Source organism: Echiichthys vipera (assembly GCF_963691815.1).
Source record: "Echiichthys vipera genome assembly, chromosome: 12".
NCBI classification, from domain to species: domain Eukaryota; kingdom Metazoa; phylum Chordata; class Actinopteri; order Perciformes; family Trachinidae; genus Echiichthys; species Echiichthys vipera.
The window spans coordinates 2,605,784-2,621,297 of record NC_139837.1 but is presented as its reverse complement, the minus strand read 5'-3'; the positions used below and the strand labels follow the sequence as shown (position 1 = coordinate 2,621,297).

Sequence of the window (15,514 nt, the reverse complement as noted above, 5' to 3'; positions counted from 1 at the left end):
CTGGTCCAACTAACTGGTGTGCTCAACAGTCTAACCTCAAAGAACAACTGTTGACAAATGTCCACCTGTGACTCCAACGACTGTCGTTCAGACTCAATAGAGCACTAACCAAGTCCAGACCGACTTCCACCAACGACTGGACCAGGACCAGGCTGGGACTGGACCAGGACCAGGACCAGGACCAGGCTGGGACTGGTCAGATGCGTACACACATTAACACATTTGTGATACTGGGCTGTATGAATGAAACCTCGTGGATCTTGTGCAGCATCATTCTGTAACGAACACACACACACGACTCCTTCTACAGGCCTCTGGCAACACATTTGTTTCTTTATTCAGAGTAAGATGTGTCAACATCCAGCATGACAAAAAATTGTACAAAGTTCACAATTTATAAATGAAATATCACAGCAACTTGTGATCTCACACATTTATAGCAAAATTAAAATGTCAACAAATCCATGCTGTGTAGTACAAAAATAAATCAAACTTCAGTTCCACAGAGAGCACAATAGTTTATACAAAATCCTGTCTTTGTTGATGGTCACTGGAAAAAAACAACCTCCCGAATGAAACTGGCTCAAATCAAACGCATAAACTCTGATGAATTCACAATAATCCATATGAAAAGTCCGCGTCCTAAGCGTGCGACGACCTCTTTGTGTTCCCTACGGATCGCCGCGGATAGCTATTCCCGTTTGTTATTTATGCACCGACGTCAGACGAGCGGCCGGTTTGTGCTTTAAAAATCCCTTTGTCCCCTTTTTTGACTGATAATGAGAATTAATTCAAAAACTGGCGCTAAGCCGTTACTCTACTGAAGCGTTGCTATATCGGCGAGAAGCTGCAGACACGATGCTGTGGGGGGAAAAGGCGTATGCAGTCATGGGTGGACGGGTAGTAGGGTCAAGGGTAAAGTACAATAGATGGGGTTCGATCGGGTGAACGACGAGCACCTTTTGCATTAGCTCTCGAAAAAAGGCAAATTCTGAGCGTGATCGCTAACAACTAGCACGACAGGGCGGAGGGGCGCGCACAGTCAGGCGTACGGGGCGCGACGCCGGGTACCACCCCCCTCGAAGGTCTCCTCTCACCGTCTCCTCAGCTTTTTTTTTAAAAACCTTGAATTGATTGACTATTTAATCCTTTGTACAGTGATTAGATATAAAGTGCTGCTGGGGGATAACGTTGTCTTCTTAAAACATAGCAGAAAATGACAGAACGATGTTTTTACACGCGATAATAAGCCGACAGTGTAACCGCCGCGGTTAGAATCGTCCTCCTCTCTGATTTCAAGTCCCTGGTCTCCCTCTCTCAGTGGTACTAAGTCCGCGCCCGCAGTGGCTCCGAGCACTCGGCTGCTCCAATCGTGTGCCAAAGAGGTCATCTGGTAAAAATTGCACGCCGCCGTACGTAAGGATAATATCTTCAAGGACAAGTGCAAATAGTCTACTGGCACATAAGTGGGGACAGTGACCCTGTAAGTCCCGCTGTCATACTCTTATAAATACTCTTTACAAAACCCTCGGAAACCCTCCGTCCAGGCTCTCGGGCGCTGCGTTTAGTTTCTGTAAGAACATCAGAACATGGAAACGAAGGTGTCCCTGTGCAAAATCGTACGGAAAAAAAGTGGAACTCATATACTTTCGCTCCTGAAACTCCACGTCCAGGTTCCCCTCCTCTTTTCTAAAAAGACTTTTTTCTTTTTTGTATTAAAAGATTTGTATAAAAATCAATATTTTACATATATTAAAAAGATCCGCGTTACCCCGCTATGCTCATAAACAGGAAATTGCATATACCCAACCTTTTTTTTTTCCCCCTTCCCTTCGCAGATTGCATCCCGTACCTACTACAAACAAATGATTTAGGTATTATATTGCTGAGACGTTTCTCGATCCAAGCAACACGAGTCTCCAAATTGCGCGGGTTTGATACTTAGAAAGGCTTGAACGTGTTCTCTATAAGGTCATTGTCTCTACACATGATTTAAGGATGAGCATGTGGACACGCATGCACCGCACAGACGTCTTCCTCTAGGAACTAATTGGCTCTCCTAGATGACGGGATTTCCACCATCGGGTTTCCGTGTAATGATGTTTACAATAGAACTATTCATACATACATTCATACATACATCAGGTCAGTTTCCTCTCCGGATTCATTGACAGCACCGATTAAAAAAAACGCCCCCACCTGCGGCTACGCATCGACAAACAGGAAACACAGACGTTTCTCGAGCATCGTCAGAAAAAAATAAAGCGATTCCACAAACCGGTTCTTGCTCTCGGACAATCTACACGCAAGAAGAAGAAGAAGAAGAAGAAGAAGAAGAAAAAACATCGAAAATCGTCGTCCAGAGTCCAAAATCCTCCAAAAAGAAGTGGCGTCCTCCTCGCTCGTGGTTTTTCCCCCGTTCGATTTCACTGTCCGATAAAAAGAACGCGCGTCCCGTTGATCGTTAGCTTAGTGTTCAGACATATACACTCAAAAATGTGCATACATGAGCGGCTAGAAACATCACATGACACTATGTCAGCTGATATGAAAACGTACAAAATGTGAAGGTCCTCAAAAACCGTTTTTGCCGTCGACTCTTTTGTGTTCTCCGTCAAAGCGAGGCCCCAAAAACAAAAGAAGGAAACTAATGATCTCGACGTCTGTCTGAGCGACATACCTCTTTTTTATCCCCAGGGAACAGAATTTAGAATATATATATAACACTATATAAGATACTGCACTGAACCGAGGAGACCGAACCAACACTGTTTGTATGTGGAGCTGATGCAGGACCCGCACCTGCCGGGGGGGGGGGGGGACAAAAACCCCCCTTCGCTGGATGGTTACACTTGAATCCCTTGAACCGCTTGTTTGATGTTTTCCAACAAGGCTTTGTTCTCCGGGCTCTGGTACTGCTCTTGGTTTGTGTACATATCCGTCAGGGTGGTGACGTAGGCGTCGAAGTTCTGCTCGCTTATCGGCTCCTGCGGAAGACAGAGACACAACATGGAGGCTGTTAGAGGATTTAAAGGGACAGCTCAGCACAAAATCAAAAACACATATGAAGAGCTCTTTTCCAAAACGAGATAAAAGCCAAATTTAAAACAAATGAGTTTGAGCCACTTTGCTGTATACAGAACCTTTTCACTGCTTCATCGGTGTTTCTGCCAAATCGCTTTATTTACTTGTTTAAAATGCTCTCAAGATGCAGATCCTTTCCAAAATGACACTAAACGACCAAAACCAAACAAATACCGACTGAAAATGACTGAAAATGACCACAAATAAATGCAAATCAGCTAAAAATCTATGTAAAACCATCACAAAGGTGTGCAAAATGACCACAAATTGACCTAAAGCTTTTACAAAGAGAAACAAAATCACACTAAACAACCAAAACCAAACAAATAGTGACTACAAATGACTCAAAATGACCACAAATAAGTGCAAATCAACTAAAAACTGACGTAAAAACACAGAAAAAAAGTGCAGAATAACTCAAAGTGGATGCAAAACTCTCGCTAAAGTATGTAAAATGACTACAAAGACATGTAGAATGACCATAAATAGTTGTAAAATGACCACAAATTGACCCAAAGTCATTACAAACGACCAAAACCAAACAAATAGCGACTACAAATGACTCAAAACGACCACAAAGAAAACAGAGCGACTCAAAAAGTTAAAAAGTTAAAAGCTGAGAGAGTCCCTGTTTAAAATGGTCCTGAAGATGCAGTTCCTTTCCAAACCGACTCAAATGGATGGGTTTGAGTCAAAAGACTCAAACCCATCCATAGAAATGATAACATACAGAGTATAGAGGTAGTGGAATACAATACTGAAACACATAGACAGCATGTAAATGAGATACGTCACTGACTTACTTGCTGGTGCAACTGTAAGCAGCTGTTGTTCCTTAGAGGAGGCTCTTTGTGTGCCAGGGGCTTCTATGGAAGGCAAGAAGGGACACATTTCTATTAGTTTGATTTGACAAACTATGCTGTAGTTCTTACAGTTGAACACTAGGTGGCAGTATTGGATTTACAGCTGCACACACAAGTGGAAAACTAGAACTAGAAAAATAGAAGCTGGACATAGATGAAGACATAGAGAGGCAGGGGCACACCGAGCCGACCGCCAGACGCTGGTCACAGTTGGGCTGACATGAGCGACCGTCACCCTTGTTTCTGTGGTGTGTCCCGCACCGGTGGCACTAGTCCGCCCTTGTCGGCTCGACTAGGCTGTTTTTGCAGATTCAGCATATTGAATCAGCGTGGGAGCCAAACGTATCAGATGCATTAACACTTGAACAAACATCAGCGTAATAAAAACTACCTACATCGACACAAATCATCTCTTTTTAGGTGTTCTGTTCTGTTTGGCTGTTGTCCCATCCACTAACATGGAGGGGGCGGGACCTGTGACCTGCTGACAGCCACCAGGGAGGGATGTGTGTGCCTGTGTTAGGGGGACATTTTATTAATTTTATTTAAAAATAAGTTTTCCACAGTGCTGGGCCTCTGGCGGATTTTTTTTTTTTAAGAGAGAATTCCACCTTCTTTAGGCACAGATGAAGCCGTGGTACAGAGAAAAGTAAAGTTTATAAAGTTGGGATTTACATTGCGTCTCGTTTCCCCGTTATGTTTCGCATCGCAAGGCAAACCCGTGAACCATTTCCTGAACCACATACGTCATCGACACACACCTCGAAACGGGCTTCTCAAAAACCTTTCTTGATTGCTGTTGTCGAGCCGTCCGTCTTTATAGACAGTCTACGCTGCAACTCGGTTAAGTGCAACACAAGTGACGTGAGATAACGTAACGCTCAGCTCCCCTTGCCTCAAGTTCTTTGATGTTGACTTGGTGTGTCCCTGCCTTAAGACATTAAGGGCGCACTCACACTGTCCTTCCGCACCACGCCCCGTGCTTTAGGGTCCTTGTCCCCCCCTCCAGGCCCGTTTGTACTCACACTACCTGGGCCTCGGAGAATGCTTCTTGCTGCCTATACGTCATCACGCCGTAACACGTCACACGCATTGATGACGTCATGGCGATGCGTGGCTTTGTTTCCAGATCTTTCCGTAGACCTCAGAGTTTTTGTGCGTCTTGTCGACTGTTTTTGAATCTTTTCATCGACCAAATCTGCAGTAAACACTCCACCTCCGCATCAGACCAACGTGAACCTTTCACCGCCATTGTTTGAAATGTCCGCGCATGGTCCCTCCTTCTTTTTTCTACGTCCCAACAGGCGCACAGGAAATGACCTCAGAACCGCCGTAGGCCTCGTGCTCGTACACGTGCGCACGCTCGTGCTCGTACACGTGCAAACGTGCTTTACTAAAGCCCACCTCTCTCAAACGGGCCGTGGACGGCAAGTGTGCCGCAGCTAGGCGCGGTACAGTTGCACTCACACTGGTCAAACGAACTAGACTTTAGCTGTGAAACCTGTTTGGGCACGATACGGATGGACAGTGTGAATGCGCCCTAAGACAAACAGAGCCAGGCAGGCCCGTGGTGTCCGAACGTCAGAATGGTCATAAGGAGCTGAAATGAATGACTCCAGTATCAGCTTGCCACTAAGACAAGATTCCTATCTGAAGAATAATTCATTCCTTAGGATATCGTAAAAGAACGGCACAGTGAAGGATGGAAAGCTAGGATGGAAGAGTGCGTGATACTATGAAACAGAACATGATACCACTTTGCTATACACCTGCAATTAAAGCCTTTAATCACCATTCTAGACTCAACATAAGCCTTTGTTTCGCCTAAACTGCTGAATGTAGCCCAGATTTCGGTTGTCGGAGTTGCTACCACTGTAAAAAAAAAAGCCCAATCAAACCTCATTTCCCAACTCCCCCTTACTGTTTGCAAAGACAAGCAATGCTCAACACTTTAGACCAAGCATGCACTGTTGTTCATTACACAAATAAATGAATCAGCCGCTGTAATGCTACGGTTAGCTATATTCTGCAACTTGCCGGCTTGCCATTCCTGGTGGCCCTTACCATATGAGGGAGCTGGACATTAGCTAAACTGTTAATCAGTGACTGGCTGACGTTGGCCAGCTCATGCAGGAGAGATTCATTTTGCTGTTCAATCACCTTGTTTTCCTCCTCTATGGACTTCAGGTTGGACTCCATTGTTGTAATCTGAGGAGAGGACGGGTGGATGACAGGATGTTACGGTACAGCTGTGTACTCACCGGCACATGCACACCACCGCTTACTCAGATATACAGAAACACGGGCACACAGGAAGTGACGTACCTGCGTTCGGAGTTTGATCATGTCCGCTTCCACTTGTGAATTTGATTCACTTAAATCTTTGATATCTTCATCCAGCTGTTTGATGTCCTCTTCGTGCTCCAGTCCTGCGGAGGAGGGGCAGCGTTAACACCGGCACATTGCTGCAAGGCCTCAGTCATAAATGAGATTAACAGCCTTTGTGTTGGACTGAAGTAATTAAAGATGACACAGTATGACTGCGTAGCCTCCTAAGAGTTCTGCTGGACAGTGTGTGACTGTCTTCACCTCTACAATAAGTAGAAGTGGGGCAGGTTGATCTGATGCAGACTCAACAATCCCACAGAAGAACTGCATTATGATCCTGTCACATCCCTTTATAAAGTGTTGAAACTCACTGCAATCAGGGGTGAAGTGTTAGGAAAACAGACGGAGCACACGACCACAAGCTAGTTCAGATGTCCCATGTCTGATTACTGCCCCTCTTCTCTTTATTTACATCACTTTTTCTCAGATATTGCTTTCCAAACACGTCCCTCTGATTGGTTTATGGTCTTAAATTGGAACTCTGTTCAGCAAATCATTGCAAATCCATGTTCCTGATTGGCTGTATTGTGTGTGTGAGTGGTAGTTGGAGTTACCGTTGCTGGCGCGTTGCTGCTTTATTGTTAGCATTTCCACCCCGGAGAGCCTGGCTTTCCTCATGGCGGAGGTGGCCCGTGGACAACCCGACAGACTGGAGGAGAGGAACAACAAGGAGAGGAAGCATTGCTTCAGGGTATTTCACGCACACAGGGAGACAAATGCTGGGCTCTATGGGATCATCCCTATGTTCCCCGGTTCCTATGTTTCCCACCCGAAAAGGGTCCGATGTTCCCTGGTTGCATAAGCCTGTGCCTTCGCGGATTTAATTCAGCATTTTGTTAGGGTTAGGGTTAGTGGGTAGTGTTAGGGTCAGGGTTAGGAGGTAGTGTCAGGGTCAGGGTTAGGTGGTAGTGTTAGGGTCAGGGTCAGGGTTAGGGGGTAGTGTTAGGGTCAGGGTTAAGGGGTAGTGTTAGGGTCAGGGTTAGGAGGTAGTGTTAGGGTCAGGGTCAGGGTTAGGGGGTAGTGTTAGGGTCAGGGTTAAGGGGTAGTGTTAGGGTCAGGGTCAGGGTTAGGGGGTAGTGTTAGGGTCAGGGTTAGGGGGTAGTGTTAGGGTCTACATAGGCCTATTTGCCGGGGAATTCAGCACTGATTGTGGGAAAAAATAACATAGGACACTTTCTTTTTTGAGCCAGAAGTTACCATATTGGGTCAAGGTGAAAGGTCTGGTAGCGAGCGTTAAGCCAGTATTGTTGCGCTAAGCTACACGCTAAAGAGGGAAACTTCTACAGATTTTCAACCAGCTGATGCAAAACCTTTGATGGACTTCTGCTGCCAGGTGAGCAGGGAGCCACCAGCACTGACATTGTTCTGCATGTACTGCAGTCACACAGCGCCGGTTTAAAAGGAAGTTTCCCTTAAATTACCAGCTAACGCTAGCACTAGCTTGGTTAGTAAGATGCAACCACCGGACAGAAGATCAAGACATATTTAGGAGACCAAGATGTTACAGTTAACCTTGATGAAGTGGAAATACACAGTGAAAACACAGACAACAAGCTATTTTAATGTACCGTGCTGTGAATGTGCATTCTGAAGCCTCTATCCTGATCGAGAGGTCGCCATTTAGCACCACCCTAAAAAAATACCCTGCTTTATCATCTGTTTGATCCTAAATGGGACAATATGTCATATAACGCACATTGTGCTGTATGGAAGAAGACCATATACTCATTAGGAAAATGTTTAGTGTGGTAGTAAATCATGTGAGAAGTAGACTCGTAGAATCGCCCCCTGCTGGACACTAGAAAGACTGCAGCTTCCACATTATCCGTTATTTTTGTCCAGTCTATGCTTTAAACATAACTTTTATCTGTTTACAAGAAAACTGGACTCCTCAGATCTTCTTGCGTTGAGCAGTACTCCAGCCAGGTTTCCCGGACTCACCTCCGATGCGTCAGGAAGCTGCCGCTGACGTGACCCGAGCCGTCGCAGCCTGGTGTGGGGCAGGACATGCCCTCTGTCTTGCCGGACTTCCATGTGAACTGGATGCCGTTTAGGTAGCCGTCCTTTTGTCTCTTGGCTGCTATGGGGCATCCCGACGCGCTTCGGTGGGACGCATACTTCCCCGTCACGTGTCCCTGACCGTCACAACCTGGGACCGGACACCTGGAGGGACAGAGAGAAATGTTCTCAGTCAACAATCTGATTCATCTCATACATTCATACAACCACAACCTTTATTTGCTTACATATTAAAAGCTGATGGCATCGTCGGTCAGTGACCTTCAGCACCTCTAAATCTGAGGCCCTGGCTCTCAGCAGGAAACCGGTGGATTGTTACTCCAGGTAGGGAATGAGTCCTGACCCCAAGTGAAGGAGTTCAAGGACCTCGGGATCATGTTCACGAGTGAGGGGACGATGGAGCGTGAGTTTGGCCGGAGAATCCGAGCAGTGGGGGCGGAGCTGCAGTCGCTCTACCGCACCGTTGTGACGAAAAGAGAGCTGAGGAAGACAAAGCTCTGGATCTACCGCTCAGTCCTGGTTCCTACCCTCACCTGTGGTCCTGAAAGCTGGGTCAGGACCCAAAGAACCAGGTCCAGGTCCAAGCGTGTGAAATGTGTTTCCTCAGGAGGGGGGCTGGAGTCTCCCTTAGAGAGAGGGGGAGAAGTTCAGCATCCGTGAGGAACTCGGAGTAGAGCCGCTGCTCCTTTGCGTTGAAAGGAGCCAGTTGAGGTGGTTCAGGATCATCTGGTAAGGATGAACCCTGGGCGCCTCCCTAGGGAGGTGCTCCAGGCACGTCCAGCTGGGAGGAGGCCTCGGGGAAGACCCAGGACCAGGTGGAGAGATTAGATCTCCACACTGGCCTGGGAACGCCTCAGGATCCCCCAGTTAGAGCTGGTTAATGTGGCCCGGGAAAGGGAAGTTTGGGGTCCCTGCTAAAGCTGCTGCCCCCATGACCCGACCCCGGATAAGAGGTTGAAGATGAGATGAGATATTCAAAGTTGGTCCAATCATCTTTGCGTCACACAGGTAGACACCATCCTTTCTTGACCTGCTGAGTCTGAGCTGCTCTGGTACACAGTCTGTTTGCATCTTGAGTAGTAAACCACTATAGACCGTATGAACGAGAATCACTTTTCTCTTTCCCTTCTATCTCTGCTGCTTCGATATAAACAAAGATACCATCATCATATTAGAGCTGTCCCAGTGGCAGCCTTATCACAGTTTGGGAATGCTGACAGTGCATCAACACCAGTGCTAATCAGATGCAATGAGGCAGTAAATTATTCCAAATGTCACAGCTCACAAAATGGATTATGGGTAAAGCGAGCTACAGTTGTGAAAGTATCTGTTCCGTCTGCAAATAGCAGCCACCTCGTTTTAGTTCAGCTCCACAGCTTTGACAGTCAGGGGGTGTCACATGTACTGATGTCTGCCACAGTGTATTTCCTGTTGTATTTGAGAGTTTTTCCCTGGTAAATAAAGGAATTTTCCTAAGTAATCCATCGTCCCGAGCCCCAAAACCTGGACCCAGAACGGTCAGACTAAGTTATATTCCTTCAAACAATTCCACTGTGCGCTTCCAATCCGGATCCAAACCTGTTCAGATTAGATTTACCCAACCGTTCGTTCCCCGACCGTTCTAATGGACATAACTTCTCCAGGATGTCCAGATATATTATAACTGTCATCTACCTCCACCCAAGTGCACACACTTATGTGAGTAGATGTCTATCCGGCTGTAAATACAAAATTGAAACTTTCTATTTCTCCTCTTGCAGCCCACCTGCAGTACCTTCACAGCCCACCAGGGGGCCACGGCCCATACTCTGGGAATCACTGCTGTAAGCCAATCACTTCCCCACCAATGATAAATAATACACTGCTGTAATATAGTTTAAAGCTGCAGTCGCCAAGTCTGGCAAATTGAGTTAACTCAAATTTTGAATGTTTACTCTCACGCCCCTCCCCCTCTACCAGCGAGCTCCTCCGCTCTCCCCCATCAAGTGCTCGTCAGTGCGCGTGCACCACATTCCTGTGAACGCGCTTGTGTCTTCTCTCATCGTTAAACGGCATGGAGTACACGCCAAATGGAGGTAGGCTGGCTAACAAGTACGTGTACGTAGAGGCCGTTTTTCCTAAAACCTGATGATTTATGTTGTTCTATCGGAGCAGAGCGGGCTTCAGTGAATATGATCAAACAAATGTTGCCAACTGCGACTTTAAATCCCATGGTTTTATTTTATTAACTCTGATTACTTTTTAAAATGTAAATATGTTATTATAAATACTTTATGGTCATAACAAAATTGAAACTTTATATTATTTATTGTAAATGACCTCTTGCGGCACACCTGCAGTACCTTCGCAGCCCACCAGGGGGCCACGGCCCATACTCTGGGAATCCCTGCTATAAGCCAATCACTTTGTTCTACATCATCTAAAGTGGACTGCAGTTGAGCCACGCCCCTTCTTCATCAAGATGGATGTATCTCCCTCCCCCCAACGTCACATACATGCCCTTTTTTGGTAAGAGGAAATGAGGCTATAAGCTAATGTTCTACTACATCATCTAAAGTTAAGCCACGCCCCCTTCTTCAGCAAACATGGCCGACCGTGAGGCAAAGAGAAGGGGAAAGACACATTTTAATCTAATGATCCATGACAACACTGAGGGGGAGGGGCTAGTTTTTATTTTATTGGATGTTATGAATAATTAGGGGCGTGGCCTCTTGAGTGACAGCTAGCCTCTGGCCCTCACTTCTCCTCGGAGGTAAACGTCAGCCAGATGGATGTACGCCCCTCCCCCCAACGTCACATACATGCCCTTTTTTGGTAAGAGGAAATGAGGCGGAGTCGAATTCTGACAAGATGGAGACTCCCGTAGGCGAGGTCGATTGGATCAAGTTGAGAGAACGGACCCCGAGAGAGACGCTACGTCCATTTTTTATACAGTCTGTGGTGTAAACTGATGAAAGCCGCCGGTAACATTTGATTCTCTACAAACCTGTGAATTATTTTGGGCTGAAGATGATGGAGGAAGATTTGCTTCTCTAGAAATGTCTCTACATTCTTGTTTCTTGTCATTTTGCTTTTGTTTTTAGTCATTTTGCTTTTGTTTCTTGTCATTTTGCTTTTGTTTTTAGTCATTTTGCATCAGTTTTTAGTCATTTTGCATCTGTTTTTAGTCATTTTGCATCAGTTTTTAGTCATTTTGCTTTTGTTTTTAGTCATTTTGCATCTGTTTTTAGTCATTTTGCATCAGTTTCTTGTCATTTTGCATCTGTTTTTAGTCATTTTGCATCAGTTTCTTGTCATTTTGCTTTTGTTTTTAGTCATTTTGCTTAACCCTCCTGTTGTCTTTGGGTCAAAATGACCCGCCACTGTGTTAAAAACCAAACAAAAATCCCCTAAACGATATTTCTTTAACCTGAAATTTTCCTGGATTGGCACCAACAGTAGAAAAAGTGAAATGTTGCTTTTATTCACATTTCCATGTAAGCTACAAAAAAGGGTACAAAGGTCGTCCTGGGGTCAAAATGACCCGTGAGGCACAAAGAGTTGAACTCAAGGTCACAGAGTTATTTACAAACCACTGAATGTTTCAATGTTTGAGTTGTTTTAATCAGTAGCAGACGTAAACAGGACAGATCATGGGGTCTTCTCACGGACGGCTGTGCCTTTGATCCGTCTCAGATCAATGAGTAGTAGACGTGAACGAGACAGTAGCAGACGTAAACAACACACAGGTGTTATCGCAGACTGCAGAGATCATAAAGGTGCTGCAGACGACAGGGCCCTGAACTCTGTCTGTGCTGGAGCCGTGAGTGTGCGTAAGTGGAGGATGTATCAGAAGAAGAAGATGGGGAGGAATACAACCCAGAGCAATGGGTTATGTTATTTCTCATATCTTGTGTTGTACATTGTCTTCAATTGTTCAAACTGAGTCATTGGGATGAATGAAAACGCATTCAAACTCCGTTTTGCACATTTTTTTCTTTTCTTAAGGTATATAAATGAAGTGAAGAGGGAAAACTCAGTTATTCACACATTTTGTGGTGAATGACAAGTTGTTTCTTCAAGCAAGATGAAATTTGATGTTTAAATTCAATTAGGCTGCTTATATTAGGGGTTTAGTGAAGACGGGTCATTTTGACCCGGAGGACACGGGGTTTATAGAGAAAATGAGGACAACAGGAGGGTTAAGTTTCTTGTCATTTTGCATCAGTTTTTAGTCATTTTGCTTCTGTTTTTAGTCATTTTGCATCAGTTTCTTGTCATTTTGCATTGGTTTTTAGTCATTTTGCTTCTGTTTTTAGTCATTTTGCATCAGTTTCTTGTCATTTTGCATTGGTTTTTAGTCATTTTGCATCGGTTTCTTGTCATTTTGCATTGGTTTTTAGTCATTTTGCTTCTGTTTTTAGTCATTTTGCATCAGTTTCTTGTCATTTTGCATTGGTTTTTAGTCATTTTGCATCGGTTTTTAGTCATTTTGCTTAAGTTTCTTGTCATTTTGCATCTGTTTTAAGTCATTTTGCATCGGTTTTTCAAGCATTTTGCATCTGTTTTTAGTCATTTTGCGTAAGTTTCTTGTCATTTTGCATCTGTTTTAAGTCATTTTGCATCTGTTTTTAGTCATTTTGCTTAAGTTTCTTGTCATTTTGCTTCTGTTTTTAGTCATTTTGCTTCTGTTTTTAGTCATTTTGCTCAAGTTTCCACTCCTAACGGGGAAAACGAAACTGAAACTTCTCAGAGATCCTTTATTATTTAGTTTGAGAACAAAAAACAACTAAAACAGAATCAAACAAACTGAAATTATTTATTTATTTGTTGATTTTTGATGTAACTTTGTTCTGGTTCTGTTGGAGAACATTATTTGGACGTTTTGGACTTTAATGATTCAAAGACATGTTCTGATGCTGAGTGTAGCTCATTGTGCGATTAGATCGAGTTGAGAGAACGGACCCCGACGGAGACGCTACGTCCATTTTTATACAGTCTGTGGTGTAAACTAATGAAAGCCGCCTGTAACTTTTGATTCTCTACAAACCTGTGAATTATTTTGGGCTGAAGATGATGGTGGAAGAATTGCTTCTCTCGAAATGTCTCTACATTCTTGCCTTTCCCGTGCTGCACCTTTCCTTGTCCTCCCGAGGGGAAGTCTGGACCCCAGTTCAAGCCATAAACGTCCCGGCTGCATGAACCAGATATCAGCCCCAACCCCTCGTCAGCGACCTGAAAGGCGACCTGCTACAAGCTGGCAGCAGACCGGTCCAGAACTGTGCCGCCGGGCCAACATCCAGCAGTCTGTGATAAGACTGAGAGCCAAGGGTGTGCTGTGTAACAGCTCAGAGGAGCCAAACAGACCATCCAGGAATACATAATGTCCAGCAGTGAGAGCCTGGTGAGCGCAGTCTTTGTGCTCCGCGCTGCAGCGACAGCACGACAGGTCAGGGACTGTACGACTGTACGACTGTACGGGGATGATTGGGGTGAGCAGGGCTCAACCTCGTGTCTCACGCTTTAAAGCTGCCGGACTCTTCCGTGCAGTGTTAATACTTTCTTTTGACCTTTCCCCTGAAACCCTCACACTTATATATTAATGTATAACTACAGTTTATTTACGTTATTCAATTAGTCGACGGACAGTTGCTGGTTCCAGCTGCTCAAATGTGAGGATTTGAGGGTTTTCTTCATCACATGTGACGGTTAAGTGAGCATCTTTGGACTTTTGCTTGGACAAAACAAGACATTTGATGATTTACACTTGGGCTGTGAGGAAAAATTAAAGGGCATTTTCAATATTTTATAGATAAAATGATCAAGTTTTAAGTCATTTTGCATCTGTTTTAGTCATTTTGCATCTGTTTTAAGTCATTTTGCATCTGTTTTAAGTCATTTTGCATCTGTTTTTAGTCATTTTGCATCTGTTTTTAGTCATTTTGCTTCTGTTTTTAGTCATTTTGCATCTGTTTTTAGTCATTTTGCTTAAGTTTCTTGTCATTTTGCATCTGTTTTAAGTCATTTTGCATTAGTTTTTTGTCATTTTGCATCTGTTTTTAGTCATTTTGCTTAAATTTCTTGTCATTTTGCATTAGTTTTTACTCATTTTGCATCTGTTTTTAGTCATTTTGCATCTGTTTTTAGTCATTTTGCATCTGTTTTCAGTCATTTTGCATCTGTTTTTAGTCATTTTGCATCTGTTTTTACTCATTTTGTATCTGTTTTCAGTCATTTTGCATCTGTTTTTAGTCATTTTGCATCTGTTTTCAGTCATTTTGCATCTGTTTTTAGTCATTTTGCTTAAGTTTTAAGTCATTTTGCTTCAGTTTCCACTCCTAACAGGGAAAACGAAACTGAAACTTCTCAGAGATCCTTTATTATTTAATTTGAGAACAAAAAACAACTAAAACAGAATCAAACAAACTGAAATTATTTCTTTATTTGTTGATTTGTGATGTAACTTTGTTCTGTTTCTGTTGGAGAACATTATTTGGACCTTTTGGACATCTCATCTCATCTTCAGCCTCTTATCCGGGGTCAGGTCTCGGGGGCAGCAGCTTTAGCAGGGGACCCCAAACTTCCCTTTCCCGGGCCACATTAACCAGCTCTAACTGGGGGGTCCTGAGGCGTTCCCAGGCCAGTTTAAAAGACATGTTCTGATGCTGAGTGTAGCTCATTGTGCGAAACACTGATTTAAACCGAGTTTGCATCGTGGCTGATTATTGCTTTTATAACTGTGATTCTTCTGTCTGCTGATTTTTAACACCCTTAAACACTGATTCATTTCTCCATGTTGCGGGACTGACCTTTAGGACGAACCCGACCATTAAATTGTCTGATTAAACACCGACTGGAACGCTAACAAAACAACATCCAGGCAACAACGCTACCGTGCGTTCCTTTAATTTTATTGTCACCAAACGCTGTAAACCTGCGGGAAACACTGAATGTCATATTTTCTTATCTATTTATTTATTTAGTGCACTCCTCCATACATATTATAAAATATTAAACAAACATATCTAATGTCAGAGCAGCTACAGGGTTACCTGCGGCCTCAGACTCCAACAGAAGGACGGGGTTGATGGAGGACGGACAGAGAAGTGTGGTATTTGTGCTCTGCACCACCAGAGAAATCAATGCGGCTGCAGGGCTGAGGCCAGAGGAGCCCATAGTGG

General features: G+C 44.2%; 1 protein-coding gene across 1 annotated transcript in view; it reads right to left on the bottom strand.

The window, feature by feature from the left end:
• Positions 1 to 2,846: 2,846 nt before the first annotated feature.
• Positions 2,847 to 15,514, bottom strand: part of myt1lb (myelin transcription factor 1-like, b) — a gene marked incomplete at both ends in the record, with an annotated part of 77,364 nt that continues 64,696 nt past the window's right edge. Inside the window, 6 exons of the mRNA XM_083924723.1 lie at positions 2,847 to 2,987; positions 3,888 to 3,950; positions 6,012 to 6,155; positions 6,273 to 6,376; positions 6,890 to 6,984; positions 8,277 to 8,498. Coding sequence (XP_083780849.1) covers positions 2,847 to 2,987; positions 3,888 to 3,950; positions 6,012 to 6,155; positions 6,273 to 6,376; positions 6,890 to 6,984; positions 8,277 to 8,498 — 769 coding nt within the window. The remainder of the gene's footprint in view (positions 2,988 to 3,887; positions 3,951 to 6,011; positions 6,156 to 6,272; positions 6,377 to 6,889; positions 6,985 to 8,276; positions 8,499 to 15,514) is intronic.